The 19,695-nt window shown below is 35.0% G+C and overlaps 1 protein-coding gene across 39 annotated transcripts in view; it reads left to right on the top strand.

Moving 5' to 3' along the window:
• Positions 1-19,695, top strand: part of SSBP2 (single stranded DNA binding protein 2) — a 318,118-nt gene that overhangs the window by 105,699 nt on the left and 192,724 nt on the right. For 37 of the 39 annotated variants that reach the window (XM_081503857.1, XM_081503853.1, XM_081503847.1 and 34 more), the window contains exons 3-4: positions 3,393-3,454; positions 9,335-9,419. The exons of the other annotated variants lie outside the window; for them this stretch is intronic. In XM_081503857.1, coding sequence (XP_081359983.1) covers positions 3,393-3,454; positions 9,335-9,419 — 147 coding nt within the window. The remainder of the gene's footprint in view (positions 1-3,392; positions 3,455-9,334; positions 9,420-19,695) is intronic. 39 annotated transcript variants of the gene reach the window in all.

Here is a 19,695-nt window from a genome sequence, read left to right as displayed (position 1 = left end):
TGAAGCCCATGAAACTCAGTACAACAGAAAGTGCCTCTTCATAGATAGCGGAAGAATTGTTTCTTTTGACATTTAGAGGCGTTTTCTGGCTATTCCTCAACCTCATCCATCATTATGTTTGCTAAGAAAATTAAACTATATGTATGAGTGTGACTTCAAAATAAAAGTCCTTTACCTTTTTCCAGAGGTAATAGTTGTAAGTTTGGTGTCATTTTTTTAATATACATACAACCAAGTTCATACATTCATATTCACACATATGTTTAGCAGAAAAGGTTTTATACTGTATGTATTATTCTGTATGTATTATTCTGTAGCCTTTCTTAATCTCATTTGAAAAGCCAGTCTATCATAGCCCTTTTTCCATTTAGATTTATCTTATTCTCTTTAATGATTACACACTATTCTGTAGTGTTTAGGTAGTAAATTTTATTTTGCATTCACTGTTGGTGAATGTTTTTCAGGTTCTTTCTAATTTTCATTGTTTGTAACAATGCTGCAGTAAATGTGACAAAGTTTTCTGTAAATCAGGTCCTGTTTTTCTGAATATCATCTCATGCTTTTCTCTAAATAAATATTATCTGGAGTAGTATTTGGGGCTTCCCAGGTGGCTCAGCAGAAAAGGATACACCTGCCAATGCAGGAGACATGGGTTCAATCCCTGGGTTGGGAAGATCCCCTGGAGGAGAAAATGGCAACCCAACCACTATTCTTGCCTGGAAAATCCCATGGACCGAGGAGCCTGGCGGGTTACACCCCATGGGGTCACAAAGAGTTGGACACAACTAAGCACGCATGTAACAAGAATAGCAATTAGTTTGGAGGCAAAGACTACCATTCACTATGGAAGCATATTCCTATGTAGAACCATCTCCTCTTTGTACATACCTTGCACATTGGTGGTTGTTCACTGAATAACTGTGAAAGGATGACTTTTGTGTTAACTTAAATATGTTTGACCAAAGTTTTAGCTGTTTCTTCCACAGACTTGCAATTTAAAGTGAGAAAGTTGAACTTCACTCATGATATAGAAAAGAGTATTTTGAGGATGAAAGAGATTATGTTTGTGAAACATTTTGTTTTTCTTAGGAGTAATAAGATGTCATACTGCTTAAAATACAAATACATTACCTTCAGACTTCCTCTTGTAGAAAACCATATCAAATATAAATCACATAGGTGTTTTCCTTGAGTACCTCACCTCCTGAAACATCTGATGACTGGCTGTGGAAGTTGTGAAAGTGCAAGAAAGAGACTGCTTAGAGGGTGATGCGGTGCAGCAGGACTCTTGTTAGACTGTGAGTCCAGTAACCTCTAGCACAGTCTGTCATTCAGACCTAGTCATACCGCTTTGACTCTTCATAAGTCATCTCACATTCTCCTTTTAAGTATTTCACAGTTGCATTAGGTAAAGTCAAGATGAGCTGAGATGAAGCATAAGGACTCTACTTTGAAAAACTTCCTGTTTATATGCTTAGGATGACTCCAGGGATTAGGCCTATTAGTATGTCTGGGGCACATCTGTGAGGTGCATCATTATGCCCTTTCAAGAAGACATCGACTTGGGAAAAGATGGTAAGAGAAAAGATTGAGAGAAAAGATGAGACACAGGTTTTTGACTAAATTATAACTTTCGCAGGACGTCAGAGCTTTATTTCTCACAAGACTCAGACTCATTAAGTACCATTTCTTATTTTTCATGAACCAAAAAAGATATATTGATCACCTGAAATTTTCAGATAAAAGGTAGCATAGATTTAAAAAAAAATTTGAATGTTACTGCTTAGGAGAATTCAAGTTAGGGTCTGGCTTCTATTTATATAACATGTTCTGGTTCATTGTTTATGTTTAGACTTTATAAATTTAAGTTGGTTAATTCTTAGAGTTTCACTTTTTAGCTCTTAAAATGGCTATCACATACATAATTTTCTAATCTTCAGAGAATTTCTCTGGTTTTTGAGAGCAAATTACTTTTTTACATCAGAGTTTTCATTGATTTGTATTTTGTGTGCATAAGCACTCTAAAAGTGCTATCAGTTCCAGTGATTTTAATTATGCTTAAGTTTTACATCTCTTCCTTAAAGAGGGTTTTCTTGTTTTAACATTTAAAATCACTTTATGAGTTTGTATTTTAAAATATTTTTGTTTTTTATCTGTTGGGATAACTTCTTCCATAGTAGGTGATGGAAAGAATTCTTTGAATCACTCAGTATTTATAGTTGTTTGCTTCCTAGTAGTGGTAAGGGCCAATAGGCACATTTTACTGATTGGAGTATTGTTAAATTATTTTTTAGTTATTTAAAAAACTAAAACCTACACTTATATATAAGGGTTGTTTGTTCTTGAAGCTGGATCACCTTAGCTAAAATTATAACTTCTTATAGTTTGTCTCTTCTCTTTGTCCTCCTTCACTGCTTTATTTTCCTCCATAGCATTTGTTACCTTCTACTTCTAGTGTAAATGCAGTCTTTTTGGGGGGGGTGGGGCAGGGGCGTTTGTTTGTTATGGTCTGTTTTCCCTACTGAGCTTCTCTTTAATGGTGAAGAATCCACCTGCAATGACGGAGATGTGGGTTCGATCCCTGGGTCAGAAAGATCCTGTGGAGAAGGAAATGACCACCCACCCACTCCAGTATTCTTGCCTGGGAAATCCCATGGACAGAGGTGCTTGGCAGGCTAATCCATGGGGTCGCAAAGAGTCAGATACGACTTAGCGACTAAACAACAACAATCCTTCATACTAAAATGTGATCTCCTTGAATGCAAAGATTTTCATCTTTTCTTAATGCTATCCAGTGCTTAGAAAAGGCACTGTATAAATTACACACTCAGCTTTGCAATTTTTAAATTTAATTTGTAAAAAGCATTTAATCAGAACTTTTAATTTTGAGAATATTGACCTTGTTTTAAATTTTTATTATAGTGAACTTCAACTCAATATCACCATCTTTTAAAGTTCTTACATATGCCTTCTTAGTTCCATCCCCTCAAATCAGAAACTTATTCAAAAATTCAATCATGGAAGTTTAATTTGGAGCCTGTACATATTAAGTCCAAGTTCTTGCAAGTGTCTGGGTTAGTGGTGATAGCCGGTTTCTATATTGGTGTTAATAATTGTGGTTTTCATGTGTCTTAGGATCCTGAAATACCTTCTGAAATTCTGGCACAGTGGGAAGCAAATTCAGGAAAATAATGGTGGCATCTTCTCTCAGACGATTCAGTCAGCAAATTATAATATAAAATGAGTATTTGTAAAACTTGGATAAAGAATAATATGAAAATGATCAAAGTCCTATATATTATCTTAATATTTTAAATAGGAAAATATTGCTTTGTCATATGTGTGGGGAAAGTATTATTAGGAGTGTTTAATATCTATTTTATTCATTTTAGATAAGATGGGAAAAGAACATCACGTTGGGGGAGCCACCAGGATTCTTACATTCTTGGTGGTGGTAAGTATCTTTTATTCCATTTTCATTAGATTGATGATGCATTTCACTAGGCTTGCACATACCTGTGTATGGTTTCATGCTTCTCATTTATTACTTTTTCATTTTCTGCAATTATTTTCTGAAAGATAGCACTTATAAAAATAAAAAAACAAGCTCAAAACCAGTGTTAAGTAGTTCACTTAAAGATACTGCTATTAAGTCAAGATGGAATTGTGACCAATGTGGAATCTTCAGCTGTAAGTATGAGTTTGTATTAGTCAACTCTGGTTACCATAAGAAAGTACCATAGACTGGGTGGCTTAAATAGCAGAAATTAATTTTCTCACAGTTCTGGAGGCCAGAAGTCCCGAGTTCAGTCTGCCAAGCATGGTCTGTTCCTAATGAGAACTCTCTTCCTGGCTTGTAGATAGCTGCCTTCTTACTGTGTCCTCACATGGATAGAGAGAGAGAGAGCACACATAACAGAATGAGAGAGAGGGGCAGAGCAAGCACATGCTAACTAACTGACTGGCTCTCTGGTGGCTGGTTTTGTAAGGGCACTAATTGCATCATGAGGGCCCCACCCTTGAGACTTCATCTAAACCTGAAGATACTGAAGGTGGTGGTGGTTGTGGTGAATTTTTAGAATAGTCTAAAAAAGTTTGAAATAGTTCTAGATAGATTCAGAGATAGAACTGCCTAGGAATGTACACACAAATGGTCAGTCCGTATTAAAGGCTCAGTGGATATCAGAACTTATAAATTTTATTGCAGCACCAGTACACCCAGGTTTGTGACTTATCTGCAGCAGCAGTTATTAGTCTAGTTATTCAAATGGACAAGCTAAACTTTTTCTTTTCTTTTTTTAAAAAAAGTTTCTTCACTTAGGAGCATTTCCTGTTCAGTACGTTATGCACTCAACTCTCAGCATCATACTTAAAAGGAAAAAAACAAAAATAAAAGTTCTCTTCTAGTGCCGTGGATGTGGTTTCCTTGGTCTGTTACTTAATGCCATCATCTTTGTAATCTCTCTCCTGAAAACGTGCTTTACTAGACGTTCCATGGTGAATGGAACCGCACTTGGTCAGTTACGATTGTGGGTTTCCCTTGTTAGTCTCAAGTACGTATGGCAGGAACAGGTGCGGTCCTTTGGTTCAGAGTTGTTCCTGTATTTGGAATAACGGTTCATTGCAGTTAAGCACTATCGTTGTGCTGTTTTCCTAGGGCTTAAGACTGATGTCTTGTAACATAATGTTTTAAAAGTCAGTTTTTCGTTTTATATAAGCTGTTTTTATGATATCTAGATCTAGACTATAAATGCTTAACTGCTGAATGTAATTGAGGTTTCCCACTTATCGACACCCTTACATTTTACATGTTTCCTATTATGTCTATAAAGTGACACAAGAAACCGTGTTAGAGTTCTGTCCTATTGGATCAGTAGGCTAACAAAATGAAGATTTGAAGTTTTTCATTATAGAATTAATTCTGTTTCTTGCACCCATTTCTCTTTTACTCCCTTCCTCGTGAATCTAACCTATCCTCTTAACTGTAGATGGTTGATAATAATTCACTGAATACTTTGGCTTTTTGCTTCTGTCAGACTTCAGTTTTTTGGTCTTTTTTATCAGTAGGTGCAGCTCTTAAATCTGCTATTGCTCTTCCTTTTTCTGTGGCCCTTAGATTCAGGCGAGCTCTTTCTCTGTGGTTTTGGTATTTTAAGTAATTTTTACTTAGTTATAGATATCAAAGAAATTGTAAATAAAGGGCACATAAATATTTTAGGCCACATTTATTTTCATTTAAGTCTAGCACATGCAAAAGGTACACTATTTTCAGTGTTTTTAATGTTCTTCCCTAAAACTACTAAATGTACCTTTTGAGGTGCCTGCTTTATCGATATAAATGAGTGATTCTTAATGATTTTGAAGTCATGGGGTCCTCTGAGAACTGATGAAAAGCTAAGGATCCCCTCTTTCAGGACATTGCCCAAATCCTAAGCTTTTCTGATCATTGTGTGTAGCTAACCATGACTATGGGCCTTAAGTGCAGCAGAGTCCTGACTTTTTTTCCCCCAGTTGTTTCAAAGATCTCTTTGGTGTTTTTTCAAAATTAATACTTTATTTTTTAGAGTAGTTTTCAGTCAGTTCACAACAAAATTGAGGAGAAGGTAGAGATTTCCCATATAACTCCTGCTTCCACAATGTATAGCCTCCCCATAATCAACATTCCCCACCAGAGTGGTACCCTTGTTGTAACTGATGAACCTACATTAACACACTGTAATCACTCCAAGTCCATAATTTACATTACAGTTCATTCCTGGTGTTGTACATTCTGTGGCCTTGAGCAAATGTATAATGACATATATCCACAATTATAGTAATATACAGCTCAACAAGTAAGAACAGGGCCTGGGCTTGGGACTCGGGGGAAGGTCAACATTTAAGTGTAAACAGATTACGAGGACCCTCAAAAGAAAATACTTAGAGAGCAAGGAGGGTAATCAGGAAAGAATAATATATGGAAACTAGAAAAGGTGTTCAAAGGAGAGAGTAAATCCTGCAGTAGGTATAAGTTAAAAAAAAAAAAAAGTTTTCCTGAATTGGGACCTAAGGTTTTCTTAGGTCTTCTTGGGGAGAACAGTTTCAGTGGAATAGTGAATATGAAATTTAGGAGACTGTTATGTTCCATTTTTCCAGCTCAGGGTTATGAAGAATAGTTGAAGTATGTGGTGATATGTATAGTAGTTTCAGGATTAACAACACAGAACAGGACCTAGGATTTTTGTATTTTTATTTTTAGAATTGATTTCAGCATGTATACAGATGGAGGTAAAAAGAGTAGGGGAGATTGAAGATGCTGAAAAAGAATAAACATGAACAAAAATGCAGAATAAATTATGGGAGAAATGAGGGGCAGAGGCCTTGGAGAGGAGAGAACTTTCTCCCTTTAGTATGGCTTAGGGGCAAGTGTGTGAGTTTACTTTCTGAAACTGTTTTTCTTGTTCCTAATGTGATGTCCCTTGTGGTTTCTTTTCTCTCAGTTTGTATCATGCCCAGAACTGTTGTAATTTTTATGCCTCCCTCCCGTGTTCATTACACTCACCGTGATCAAATCCGTCTTGAAAACGTGTTTCCTGTTAATATGCTTTAATAAAAGTTCCCAGCTCTCTTCCATGAATTTCAGGGATATAAATGCCAAGGAACTTCTTTCCCCTGAAATTAATGTCCTTTTTTTAATTTGTATAATTTAAAACTACACACTTTTTAAAACTTCTTATTTAAACTTTTAATGGAAGAAACTTTTAATTTTATATGTAAAAACCTTTTGAAATAACTTTGGGCTCATGTATTTATATCCTGTAATTAAATATGTATAACATTGTAAAAAAAATGAACCAATAACTAAGGTTATCATAAGAATCCAGTTTCTTGTCACCTGGCAGTGGAAAAGTCAAATTTTGCAGCATGCTAGCACTCTGACGATTTTAGAATCTAATAATAACATCAGGTGTACTAGGAATAACCAAATATCCATGTGAAAATAATTGTGTTAGAATTAGTGAGCAGGCTTACTAGAATGGTATATAATATTTGTAAGTGGCAGACTACTTCTTACTCATCTTGTATGTCTTGCCTGTAATAGGCATTGCATAGCTAATTATTTATTTGAATTTGTTAAACTAAACATCAATATAAGACAATGTAGGCAACAAGTAGGAGAGAAAGAGAAGTATAATCACAGTAAGAAGGGAATAGGAAGAAAGAAAGTAAACAACAGAAGTGGTCAGACTGTATGGAAAAAGTGAAATGTGTTGGAGAGTAGGGAAGGAATGTGGAATACAAAGGAAATTTGGTAGGAAGACTTTGTAAAAAAAAAAAAAACACACACACACAACAACAACTTGGAATTTTCCACTAAATACAAAGGATTGGAAAGGAAATTGAGACAAATTTTACTTTGTTAATAAGAAAACTTTTTTTGGCCATAATCTCTATGAGTCTTTTCTAGAATATTTTTAATACCTGTATGCTGTTTTAAAAATAATTTAGGGACTTCCCTAGCAGTCCAGTGGTTAAGACTTCACCTTGTCTCCATTATTGTAGAACAGTGTATTTCTTCTTTGGGTAAATGTCTTTAAAAGGATATATTTCTTTACCTTTATTCAAGAAAATAATGTATATTTTTTATACATCTAATAATGGATTATTAGAAACACTATACATAAAGTTATGCTACTTTAGTAATTTGTTTTATTATCCTTATTCTGGTTCTTATAAAATTTTGACCACTTACCAAATCCATAAAGAGAAACATTGTCATAATATTGCATATAATATTCTGTGATTAAATACAGTTTAAAGTCAGCCATTATAAAATTTTAGTTTTAAGAACTTAGAAGTTCCTTAAGAACATGAAAATAAGTATAATTGCAATACATGATAATTCATAACACACCTGATCCAGGTGGAAAACTTTAAGCTGTATCCTTTCTGTGTATAATTATTATACTTTTTATCCCAAACAGGATATAGGAAAGCCAAGCACAACTTTAAACTGCTTGCATTCTAGTTCAGGAATTGAAATTATTTGAATTAATTTGGTCTTTATTGTTTGCTTTGTATTTCTTGCTTATTGTAGAAATTTAAAAGGAAATAAATGTCAGTACTTAATCTTTCATATATTTTGCCTCTAAGAGTAATCTTATTTTACTGAATTAATTGTTATAATGCCCAGAGAATGTTTTATCCTAGCTCAGGAGAGAGATCCAGATGAAATGAGACTTCAAAGGTCAAAACAAAGAGACCAGTTTGATTTACCAAGCTTTATTGTGCCAATGTTAGCTGTGCCCTCAGCCCAATGACCTGCCTTAACAATATGTATGCATTTTAAGTTTTTGTGCAAGCTAATTATAGTGTTGGTTATATTATTAGTAATATGTTTACTGTAAGACCCTGTGCTTATTTTATACAATTTAATTTTCTCAACAGCCCCATTTTATAGAGGAGAAAATTGTTTCTTGTTTAAACAAATTGCGCTAGTAGGTGGCAGGGCCAGCTTCTATCTCAGATATGTCCTATTCCTAAACTTATGCCATTAACCATTTGGCTTAGCAAACTTTTCAATTCTCTAGAGAGGGAAATGTACAGTAAAAAAATATTTGTTGATCATTAAAACTGCTTTTGTTTATCACTAGAACTTTCATACATTTGTTTTCTTGATTTTAATCCCTGTTCATGTTCATTGTTAATTTTATGAAACATGATTGGGGCTATGTGTTTTGTAAGCAGTATAATTATTTTTCCCAACCAGTTCTGTTTTGCTTTTATTGCTCTTGAATAGGAAGAAAAAAAGAAAGTGTGAATTTTTTAATTTTCAAAATGACCAACCTATCTTGGTAATTACAAAGGAAAACCAGAGGATATTTTAAGAAAATATATTTATTTGGCAGGTGTGACCTAATGGTTATGGTATTGGCCTGAGGATTGGACAGTAAAATTATCTTGACAAAGTGAATTTCACTTTTAAAAATAAAGTTACTTTGTTCCTTAATGATTAAGTTAGTATTAAAAAAATCTTTTATTCTTCATGGGAAAGTTGTAAAAAGTGTTATAATTATTTCAATCAAATGTTTAAGTCATTCTTAAGATAATTAAGAATGACAGTTTTAATTTTTTTATTGTCATTTAGAAAAATCTCAGCATTTCTGAATGATGGCTAGGTTATACCTATTACTACAAGAAGAGCCTTCTCTGAATTTAAATCTTTCAAATAAATGTTTGTCCTAAAGAAGAAAACACATATTGTGTAAGGAATATTTGTCTTCTGTTTTTGGAATTGTGCTCTCTCATTTGACATTATATGATTTTCTTAATGTTTCTATAATTACTTTTTTAGTGTATTTTGGGATCTCTACTGTGCAGCTCCAGAAAGACGGGAAACATGCGAACATTCAAGTGAAGCAAAAGCCTTCCATGATTACGTAAGTTTCTATACACTTTTACTAAGCTATATTGTCAGTTTTCTTTTTAACCACTGTTCTTGAAAAATATATTGGAACCATCCATTTTTTTTCCTATGGTACTTAAGGAATTATTGTTTTTTTCTTGGGAAATAGGCTTATCACTTTAGAAGTGAAACACAAATGGATGTGTAAGTCTTGTTGAAGAAGCGTAGGGTAAGAGAGTAGTCCTAACTTCAAGCTATTAGAGGTGTTTCTTACCTTTAAGTGTACCTGATTTGTGTAATTGCCTATTTATAAAAATTAAGTGGTAATTATTCCACAAAAAAGTCATCATAAGAATGTTATAAGTTCTTCTTCTGCGTTTCCATTTAAAAATATATAGAAGTATTACATTATTCTTTTTACAACTTTGAGTTACATTATCATAAGGCTAAATATCCACTCACTGAATTCAGTTCCATAAATAAATTTATTGTGAATTAAAGGAAATACAAGATAAGAGAGCAAAAAAGTCTAGACAAAAAATGAAAATATGAGCTTTTTTTTAAGTTCTTCAGGGCAGTGGACTATCCTTGACTAGCTGATGTATATTGAGTGTTTTTTAAGAAGAATTATAAATGTGATTTTAGAGAGTTGATGGCACAAGGAAGTAGAATTGTAAAAGAAAGGTGGGGGGCAGGGGGAGTAGATTTTCTTCAGGGAAAAGTGGCATTTAATAATGGCAAGACTGTTTTGTTTTGTTTTTAAAATTTATTTATTTGGCTGCACTGTACCGGGTCTCAGTTTCAGAACCACAGGATCCTCAATCTTCACTGTGGTATGTGCGATCCCTTAGTTACATCATGCTAAATCTTAGTTGTGGCGTATGGGATCTAGTTCCCTGACAAGGAATTGAACCTGGGCCTGCTGCATAGAGAGCTCAGAATCTTAACCTCTGGACCACCTGGGAAGTTTGAGTGAGACTGTGCTTTAAAGGGGCTAGGAAAACACTGTTTGCAGAACTGACCATAAGACATGCAGACTGAGTTTGGGATGGAGGAAAACCAGTTTCCTTGGTTTAGAGGAAGTGGAATTAGGCCTGGAGCCTGAGGAAATACCGATTTTAAGTACCTAAAAATTTACCGGAGGGATGCATGTTTCATTGGTAAAAGGGTGGCATCATTCTGTGTAAATACCCTTTAAAACCAGAACCAGGCCTCGAAAAGGAACTTGTCCTTCCAAAGGAAGTACTTCAGCCTTAGACTAAAGAGTGGGAATAGCCAGAATTATAATCCCAAACATAGCACAAGGAAGAGTATGCAGACTTCAGTGAAAATCTCGGGCATCTGAAAGGGACAGTGTAATACTTTAAACGTGTACTAAACTGATTAAAGTGAGACTGCTTGTGATTACTTCATCGGATATTGATTGTACTCATAAAGCTTGCTGTGTGCTAAACACTAGCTCTTGGGGACAAGGTGAGTGAAAGGGATGCTGCTGCATATAAAGAAAAAGCACAGAAAAGGCAGGTAAGACAGGGTCCAGGACACGGCATTTATTTGAACAATCTGATTCTCCTTTTTCACCCTTGGGTAATGGCTGTAAAGGAAAACAGAGACCCAACCATGAAGAGTATGAAGATTCTGGCTAGAGGAAGATACACATCTGTGTCTTAAATCAAGAAAGACATGCGTAGATTTGGCCTGCCCTTAATGGGATAAATTTTTAAAATAACCACTAATTTTGACAACTAGATGGCGTTAGAGAGTACCGGTGTTCTGCTGTAAATGACACACAGTGTTTATGGATCTACATCTTAAAAAATCAATTATATAAGCATTTTTTAAAAATCCCGTTGTATAGAAAGATGCAACCATCTATTCACCATGGAGATCTTAAAAGGAACACTGAACTAATTAGTATCTCCTTCTCGGAAGCATTAGATAAATCACCATTGTCATTGCCTTAGCCATTATCATCGTAATCATTTTGCATTCATAAGGCATTTTTTCAATATTTCAGAGAGTACTCACACTTGTTAACTTTAGAAGCCCACTTAAATATTTCAAGGTTTTTGAAAACAAGCAATGACCAAGGTAGGAGTGAAATTAGAGTAGATTTTATAGGAAGAATAACTCCTCCTCATTTAATTTGGTGCTAAGAAAATGTAGTTTAGAAAAAATTCAGTATTTGGATTTTGCAATTTGTTATCAGTTAGCACATGTTTTATCAGGTGTTTCATAATTTTATCTTAAACATTAGTTTTAAGAGATTTGATTTCTTAGATGGAATTTTTATTATACCTTTTTAAGTCAATTTATTTTTAATGGTTATACATCTCTAAATTTTTTTTAAATGAAGGTTACTGTAAAGGTAGAGTTCGGCTTATGTAATTTTATATTGCACTTGGATTTTTAGAAATGTTTGTTTCGTGTAGCACACTTTTATGGTAATTTTTGTGAGTGGGATTTCCTAAATTCTTAATAGTAGACACTTTCTGAATGATCAACATGATTCATGTTTAAGGTGTAGATGAAATTTGAAAGACTCAGGGTAGAAATAGGAAACAGGAACAAACAGATTTTGGTAAAATTCTGTCATGTTATATTGTTATATTAGAGTCCATTGGGAACCATTTTAGAATAGTGATTAATGTATGTACCCACTGAATTTCAAGGTAGTTCTCAAAAAAACATTCTTAAAAATATTTTATTTATTAGCTGCGTTTTTAGAATAAAAAAATACTTGCATGTGTAAATTCTGATACATTTAAAAAGTCCTGCTATTTTATAGTCTTCATTTATCTATGAGATTGAATGGATGATGAAAGAATAAACTACTTTTTAAAAAGAAATAGTGGAGGCATAATAAGGTAAATTATGAATAATCCTTTTAATTAAAAAATAAGCTAAAATGTTAAAAGTGGTTATCTTTTGACATTGGGATTATGCGTGATTTTTATTTTTATCTGTATGTTTCTGCATTTTCCAAGTATCTATAGTTAATTTTATATTCAAGAAAGTTACTTTAAAGCAGATTAAATTTCACCTTACAGTGAGTTCTAATCTTCTAAAAGTAGAAAATAAAAACCAGTAAATTTGAAGTGGTCATATGTTTTCATGTCATCACGTTATATTCATAAGCATATGTAGTACTTCTCATTAAAAACTTTTTTTTTGGTAAATACACATGCTAAAAGAGAGATAGGTAAAGTGAATAGATGTTATTTTGAGCCATTCTATAATTTCTAATAACTTTTTTTGGTGATAATTATCCCAGAAACATTTTTTTGACTTTTGGTTTTTAACTTTTTTTGATTTGTTTTCTAACCATTGCCTGTTTAAGAATACGGATTTTTGTCATTGTATCATTTTATTTGCGAAGTAATTATAGATGCAGTGTTAATTAATATCTTTTTCTTTAAAAAAAAATCACCCTGTTCATACTTATGGTGAGAAAAAAAAAGAGAGGAAGCATTTAAATGAGTAAAATTTTTATCTTCTTGCATTTATATTTTAAAATACATTATTTACAATCTGTATGGAGTACCAACTGTAAAATAAGTATACCTTTAGAAATCAGTAGTTAATAGTGTGTAGGAATGTACTTTTGGATGACAAAGCTATAAAAAACACAAGAAAATGATTACTGTACTTGTCAGGACAATGAGAGGTAGAGAGGGGCTCTGATTGAAGTGGGGCTTGTGGCTGGGGCTTCATCTCAGGTGGTTACTTTGTAATAACCATATGTTTGCTTTATAAAATTACATAGTGCCACAAATTTATTTTGTATGGCTTCTTATACTTTTTATTTTAAAGTAACAAGACTTTAGATCAGTTATAATAATTAACTTTAGGAAAAGAATGAGCACCGTCATTTCTGATGTGTTTCCAGGCATTGCTATAGTTCATCCTTGAGAACTGATGGAGAAAATGTAGCGATGGTTTTCCACATAAACCTGTGTTTGCTTCTTCTCTTCTGTGACAGATTCTGTGAAGTGTGTCTACCTGTTGATCTTTCTAGAGGGGAGTACAGAATAAGATCAGAAATGTTGGAGGAAAATTTAGTAATTAAGAACTTATTTTGTAAGAAAAGAGAGATTTTACTTTTTAGGATGATTATTTTGGAGATAACTTCCTTGGCCTGTCAGCCTGTTATTTTTAACCTAAGTGAAAACCAGGTTTATCTAAATATAAAATTATTTTTATATACATACAATATTATCATTGAAAAGTAAACCATCATTTCAAGTGATTAGAAGTAATACCTGCTATCTTGTAAAGTTTATTGGGCTAGCTTCCCTTTTCTCCCCATTAGTATGTTTTTATTTCACTCTGAAATCTCAAGCAATGCTTTCATGTGGAGCTAATTAATGTTTACTGAATTATTTTTCCTGCTACAGCTTAATGTAGAATTTTTATTTAATAATTTATTTCTGCTTTCATTTATTTCCAAAGTATTTAGCAAAAATGTCAGTGTGTGCTACTAAACTTTTAACTAAAAACATACACAGTGATTATAATTTTAGTTCTTTGGTATGGATAGAAAATTCCTTAATTGTCCTAAAGCAAAGATAGAGCCAGAATATATTATTGCCTTAGTAATGTGATGATAATGAAATCACATTATTACAATGAGCTCTTGAGAGCAGAGAAAATTAGACCCATTCTTTCCCAGGGTCTGTCAAATAATAGATGTTCAATAAATATCCACAGAATGAAGTAGTCTGTTAATTGGTAAACTGGAAATGTTTCAAATCATTCAACTGTTCAGGTAAAGTGATAGGCTTGAGTTATAATTGGTAAAATGTGGCTGGTGTTTATATTCTTGCCTAAGAGAGTGTTTGTAACATTTGAAAAGAATTATGTTACAGGTTTGTAAAGATGGGATAGTTTTTTTTTAATGATATAAAAACACCTACTATGTACATACAATAGTAGGAGAAGAATATTTTTGTATGTTAGGAAGATTTTTTTTCACAGATAATTACATATTATTTAGGAAAATACTTGTGTAGAATCTACTGTAGAGAGTTAGGTGCATTCTTTGTCGTGATCCTATAACATCCTCTGTGCATCTCCTAAATGTCCCTGTATATTAGATTTTTGTAATAGGATGTTTTCTCTGAGAATTTGTGAGCTTCCTCAGGGAATAGACTTTGTCTTATTTATCTTTTTCATTCTTTATACCCAGCAGGGTGCCTGACAGGAGATGTTCAAATCATGTTTTGTGTTTATATAAATGAATGACTAAAATATTATCTAATAAGTATTTATCACTTATTATTTTAATATAACTGAATATGTAGTTGCAAGGAGGTCATTTAGTGCTACTTTTACTCACTTTGTATTTTGAAACAAATTGAGATAAAATGGCAGCTTGTAAAGAAATAAGTGAATCAAAGCAGGTAGCAGAGGCTTGATAATCTTGGGAGGCATGGCTCTAGGGAATGTAGTGGTGAACAAAACAGATACAGTTCCCACACTCATGGCAAAAGAGACCTTCTTTCAAGAAGTTTGAAGTATCAAATTGTAAAATATTTGTAGAGATAGCATTATATTGCTAGATTCATCAAAATTTATAGATATGTAAGAATATGGAGGGAAATAGATTAGAATATGGAGAATAAATACACATAACTTTTGATATGTATTCAGTTTTGGTATATAATAGACATAATTAGTAAATGCTCAGATAGATGAATAGTCTCACATTGGACCATAATTCTCCTGAACAGTACATGTAAACTAGAATTCTTGATAGGCTAGGAACAAATAAAGTTATATTTTAAATCCGTTAAGATAATAAAAACTGGCAAAACAGTGATTATATTTGTAGTTATCTAGTATGAATAGATGATTCTTTAATTGTCCTAAAACAAAGATCAAGCCAAAATATACTTGTCAGTCAATACTGGTAGTTGTTCAGCTCAACGGGTAGGGACACACAGGTTCCTCATCTGCAGAGACAGAGGGCTAACTGTACCATGCCTTTTTTTTTTTTTTTTTAATTTATTTATTTTATGCCAGGGACTTGAGCATGTGCGGATTTGGTATCTGTCAGGATCTTGGAACCACTTCCCCACAGATACCAAAAGACCACTGTAATGAGATTCATTTTTTGCTGTATCCTTTTTAAAAGTCTTCTTAAAACTTTTTATATTGCCTTGGAGTATAGCTGATTAATAGTGTTGTAATGGTTTCAGGTGAACAGGGAAGGAGCACAGCCTTGTCCCTTCTACATCTATACACATATAGATGTATCCATTTTCTCCAAACTCCCCTCCCATCCAGCTGCCACAGAACGTTGAGTAGAGTTCTGGGTGCTATATAGGAGGTCATTGCTGGTTATTCATTTTAAATATAGCAGTGTGTACATGTCCATCCCAAACTCCATAACTGTCCCCCCCCCCGGCAACCATAAGTCCGTTCTCTTAAGTCTTGAGTCTCTCTCCGTTTTGTAAGTTCATTTGTATCATTTCTTTTTAGATTCCATATATAAAGGATGTCATGATATTTCTCCTTCTCTGTCTGACTTAATTCACTCAGTATCACACTCTCTAGGTCCACCCATGTTGCTGCAAATTTTTGCCTTATTCTTATCTGCCATATTATTTCTGCTCTTGTTTTCATTTCCTGGAGGATTAAGTTTAATTTCTCTTGCTAAATATAAGTGGTATAAACCAGTTTATATTCTTTATAGCACAACATAAGTTGATCATTTTGTTCTTTTTTTGTGTGTGAGCTATGTTGATTTGAAGAATTATATTCACCACTTTACCTGTGAGATGTGTGTCTTATCAACATGTCCTTGGGCATAGGATGGCTTCTGGGGGGCATCTAAGTACTGCTAAGAGCTATCAGATATTCTCCCTGTTACTTTTGATCCTGAGATATCCTGTAGGGCAATATGTTACTTCAGCCATTCAGTGGTAAACATGCGTAACGGGAGACAATCAGCGAAACTATAAACGCATTGGGGAAGAATTCTACTTTACCTCATCTCTTACAATAATTTACAGCATTATATAGACATACAGGGTGCTGGCGGCTCAGTTGGTAAAGAATCTGCTTGCAATGCAAGAGACCCAGGTTCGATTCCTGGGTCAGGGAGATCCTATGGAGAAGGAAATGGCAGCTCACTCCGGTATTCTTGCCTGGGAAATCCTATGGACAGAGGAGCCTGGCAGGCTATAGTTCATGGGGTCACAAGAGTCAGAGATGGATTAGTGACTAAAACACCATATAGACATAAAATTCAAAAAGAGGTAAGTGAAGAAGTTAATATGAAAAAGAGGTAAAACAGCAGAGCAGATGTGACTTCATAGTTCGTTTCACTGCGAAAAATAATATATTGTTTCAAAGTATGTTGTTTCATGGATTCATCTTAGGCCCTTTTCCTCCCACTGATGTGATTTTATTAAAGTCTAATTTCTGGTGAATGTGGAAAAATGAAGATGGAAAGGCCTTAATTAACTGTTTTTGAGGCAAGTGTTGCACTGCCTGTGATTATGTTTCCAATAGCGTCATAACATAAATGACAGAAATATGATGATACTCTTTCAAAAGGAGCATGCATATCAAACTTTATATTAGAGATTTGAAACTCATAAATTTATTTTGGAGATTTTGAAAAACTGGCTGATGTTGAAACAATGCTAGGTATGTTTAAGGAATGGTAAGAAGAGCTGTTTGACCAGAGTAGAAAAATCAAACTCAACATCAATGCTTCGCTAACAGATGGTAGCATTTTAAAACTGTAAGTCATCTTTTTCAGTGGTTTCATGCTGAGTTCCCTGGACTTCAGGGAGCAGTGGAAGGACCATTGAAGGTGCCTAGGAACAAGAGTGAGAGAATCCTACCAGAAGGTCCTTGGCTTTCTCTGTGTTACCGGAGTAGCTCAGTTTTCACCTATTCCTAGTTTCTTATATTTTTTCTTTCTTACTCAATGGAACTCCAATTTAACTAGTTCAGTTCAGTTCAGTTCAGTCGCTCAGTCGTGTCCGACTCTCTGTGACCACATGAATTGCAGCACGCCAGGCCTCTCTGTCCATCACCAACTCCCGGAGTCTACCCAAACCCATGTTCATCGAGTCGGTGATGCCATCCAACCATCTCATCCTCTGTCGTCCCCTTCTCCTCCCGCCCCCAATCCTACCCAGCATTAGGGTCTTTTCCAATGAGTCAACCCTTTGCATGAGGTGGCCAAAGTATTGGAGCTTCAGCTTCAACATCAGACCTTCCAATGAACACCCAGGATTGATCTCTTTTAGGATGGATTGATTGGATCTCCTTGCAGTCCAAGAAACTCTCAAGAGTCTTCTCCAACACCACAGTTCAAAAGCATCAATTCTTCGGCGCTCAGCTTTCTTCACCGTCCAACTCTCACATCCATACATGACCACTGGAAAAACCATAGCCTTGACTAGACGGACTTTTGTTGGCTAAGTAATGTCTCTGCTTTTAAACATGCTATCTAGGTTGGCCATAACCTTCCTTCCAAGGAGTAAGTGTCTTTTAATTTCATGGCTGCAGTCACCATCAGCAGTGATTCTGGAGCCCAAAAAAGTAAAGTCTGACACTGTTTCCACTGTTTCCCCATCTATTTCCCATGGAGTGATGGGACCAGATGCCATGATCTTAGTTTTCTGAACGTTGAGCTTTAAGCCAACTTTTTCACTCTCCTCCTTCACCTTCATCAAGAGGCTCTTTAGCTCTTCTTCACTTTCTGCCATAAGGGTGGTGTCATCCGCATATCTGAGGTTATTGATATTTCTCCTGGCAGTCTTGATTCCAGCTTGTGTTTCTTCCAGCCCAGCGTTTCTCATGATGAACTCTGCATATAAGTTAAATAAGCAGGGTGACAATATACAGCCTTGACGTACTCCTTTTCCTATTTGGAACCAGTCTGTTGTTCCATGTCCAGTTCTAACTGTTGCTTCCTGACCTGCATACAGGTTTCTCAAGAGACAGGTCAGATGGTCTGGTATTCCCATCTCTTTCAGAATTTTCCACAGTTTATTGTGATCCACACAGTCAAAGGCTTTGGCATAGTCAATAAAGCAGAAATAGATGTTTTTCTGGAACTCTCTTGCTTTTTCGATGATCCAGCGGATATTGGCAATTTGATCTCTGGTTCCTCTGCCTTTTCTAAAACCAGCTTGAACATCTGGAAGTTCACGGTTCACGTATTGCTGAAGCCTGGCTTGGAGAATTTTGAGCATTACTTTACTAGCATGTGAGATGAGTGCAACTGTGCGGTAGTTTGAGCATTCTTTGGCATTGCCTTTCTTTGGGATTGGAACGAAAACTGACCTTTTCCAGTCCTGTGGCCACTGCTGAGTTTTCCAAATTTGCTGGCATATCGAGTGCAGCACTTTCACAGCATCACCTTTGAGGATTTGAAATAGCTCAACTGGAATTCCATCACTTCCACTAGCTTTGTTCGTAGTGATGCTTTCTAAGGCCCACTTGACTTCACATTCCAGGATGTCTGGCTCTAGGTGAGTGATCACACCATCGTGATTTTCTGGATCGTGAAGATCTTTTTTGTACAGTTCTTCTGTGTATTCTTGCCACCTCTTCTTAATATCTTCTGCTTCTGTTAGGTCCATACCATTTCTGTCCTTTATCGAGCCTATCTTTGCATGAAATGTTCCTTTGGTATCTCTAATTTTCTTGAAGAGGTCTCTAGTCTTTCCCAATCTGTTGTTTTCCTCTATTTGTTTGCACTGATCGCTGAGGAAGGCTTTCTTATCTCTCCTTGCTATTCTTTGGAACTCTGCATTCAGATGAGAATATCTTTCCTTTTCTCCTTTGCTTTTCGCTTCTCTTCTCTTCCCAGCTATCTGTAAGGCCTCCTCAGACAGCCATTTTGCTTTTTTGCATTTCTTTTCCACGGGGATTTTCTTGATCCCTGTCTCCTGTACAATGTCACGAACCTCTATCCATAGTTCTTCAGGCACTCTATCAGATCTCGTCCCTTAAATCTATTTCTCACTTCCACTCTCTAATCATAAGGGATTTGATTTATGTCATACCTGAATGGTCTAGTGTTTTTCCCTACTTTTTTCAATTTAAATTTGGCAATAAGGAGTTCATGATCTGAGCCACAGTCAACTTCTGGCCTTGTTTTTGCTGACTGTGTAGAGCTTCTCCATCTTTGGCTGCAAAGAATATAATCAACCTGATTTCGGTGTTGACCATCTGATGATGTCCATATGTAGAGTCTTCTCTTGTGTTGTTGGAAGAGGGTGTTTGCTATGACCAGTGCATTCTCTTGGCAGAACTCTATTAGCCTTTGCCCTGCTTCATTC

The sequence above is a fragment of the Giraffa tippelskirchi genome, chromosome 6, assembly GCF_054371585.1.
Source record: "Giraffa tippelskirchi isolate mGirTip1 chromosome 6, T2T-mGirTip1v1.2.pri, whole genome shotgun sequence".
Taxonomy (NCBI): Eukaryota; Metazoa; Chordata; class Mammalia; order Artiodactyla; family Giraffidae; genus Giraffa; species Giraffa tippelskirchi.
Note: the sequence above shows the minus strand (reverse complement) of the source record. Positions and strands in the feature narration are given on the sequence as shown.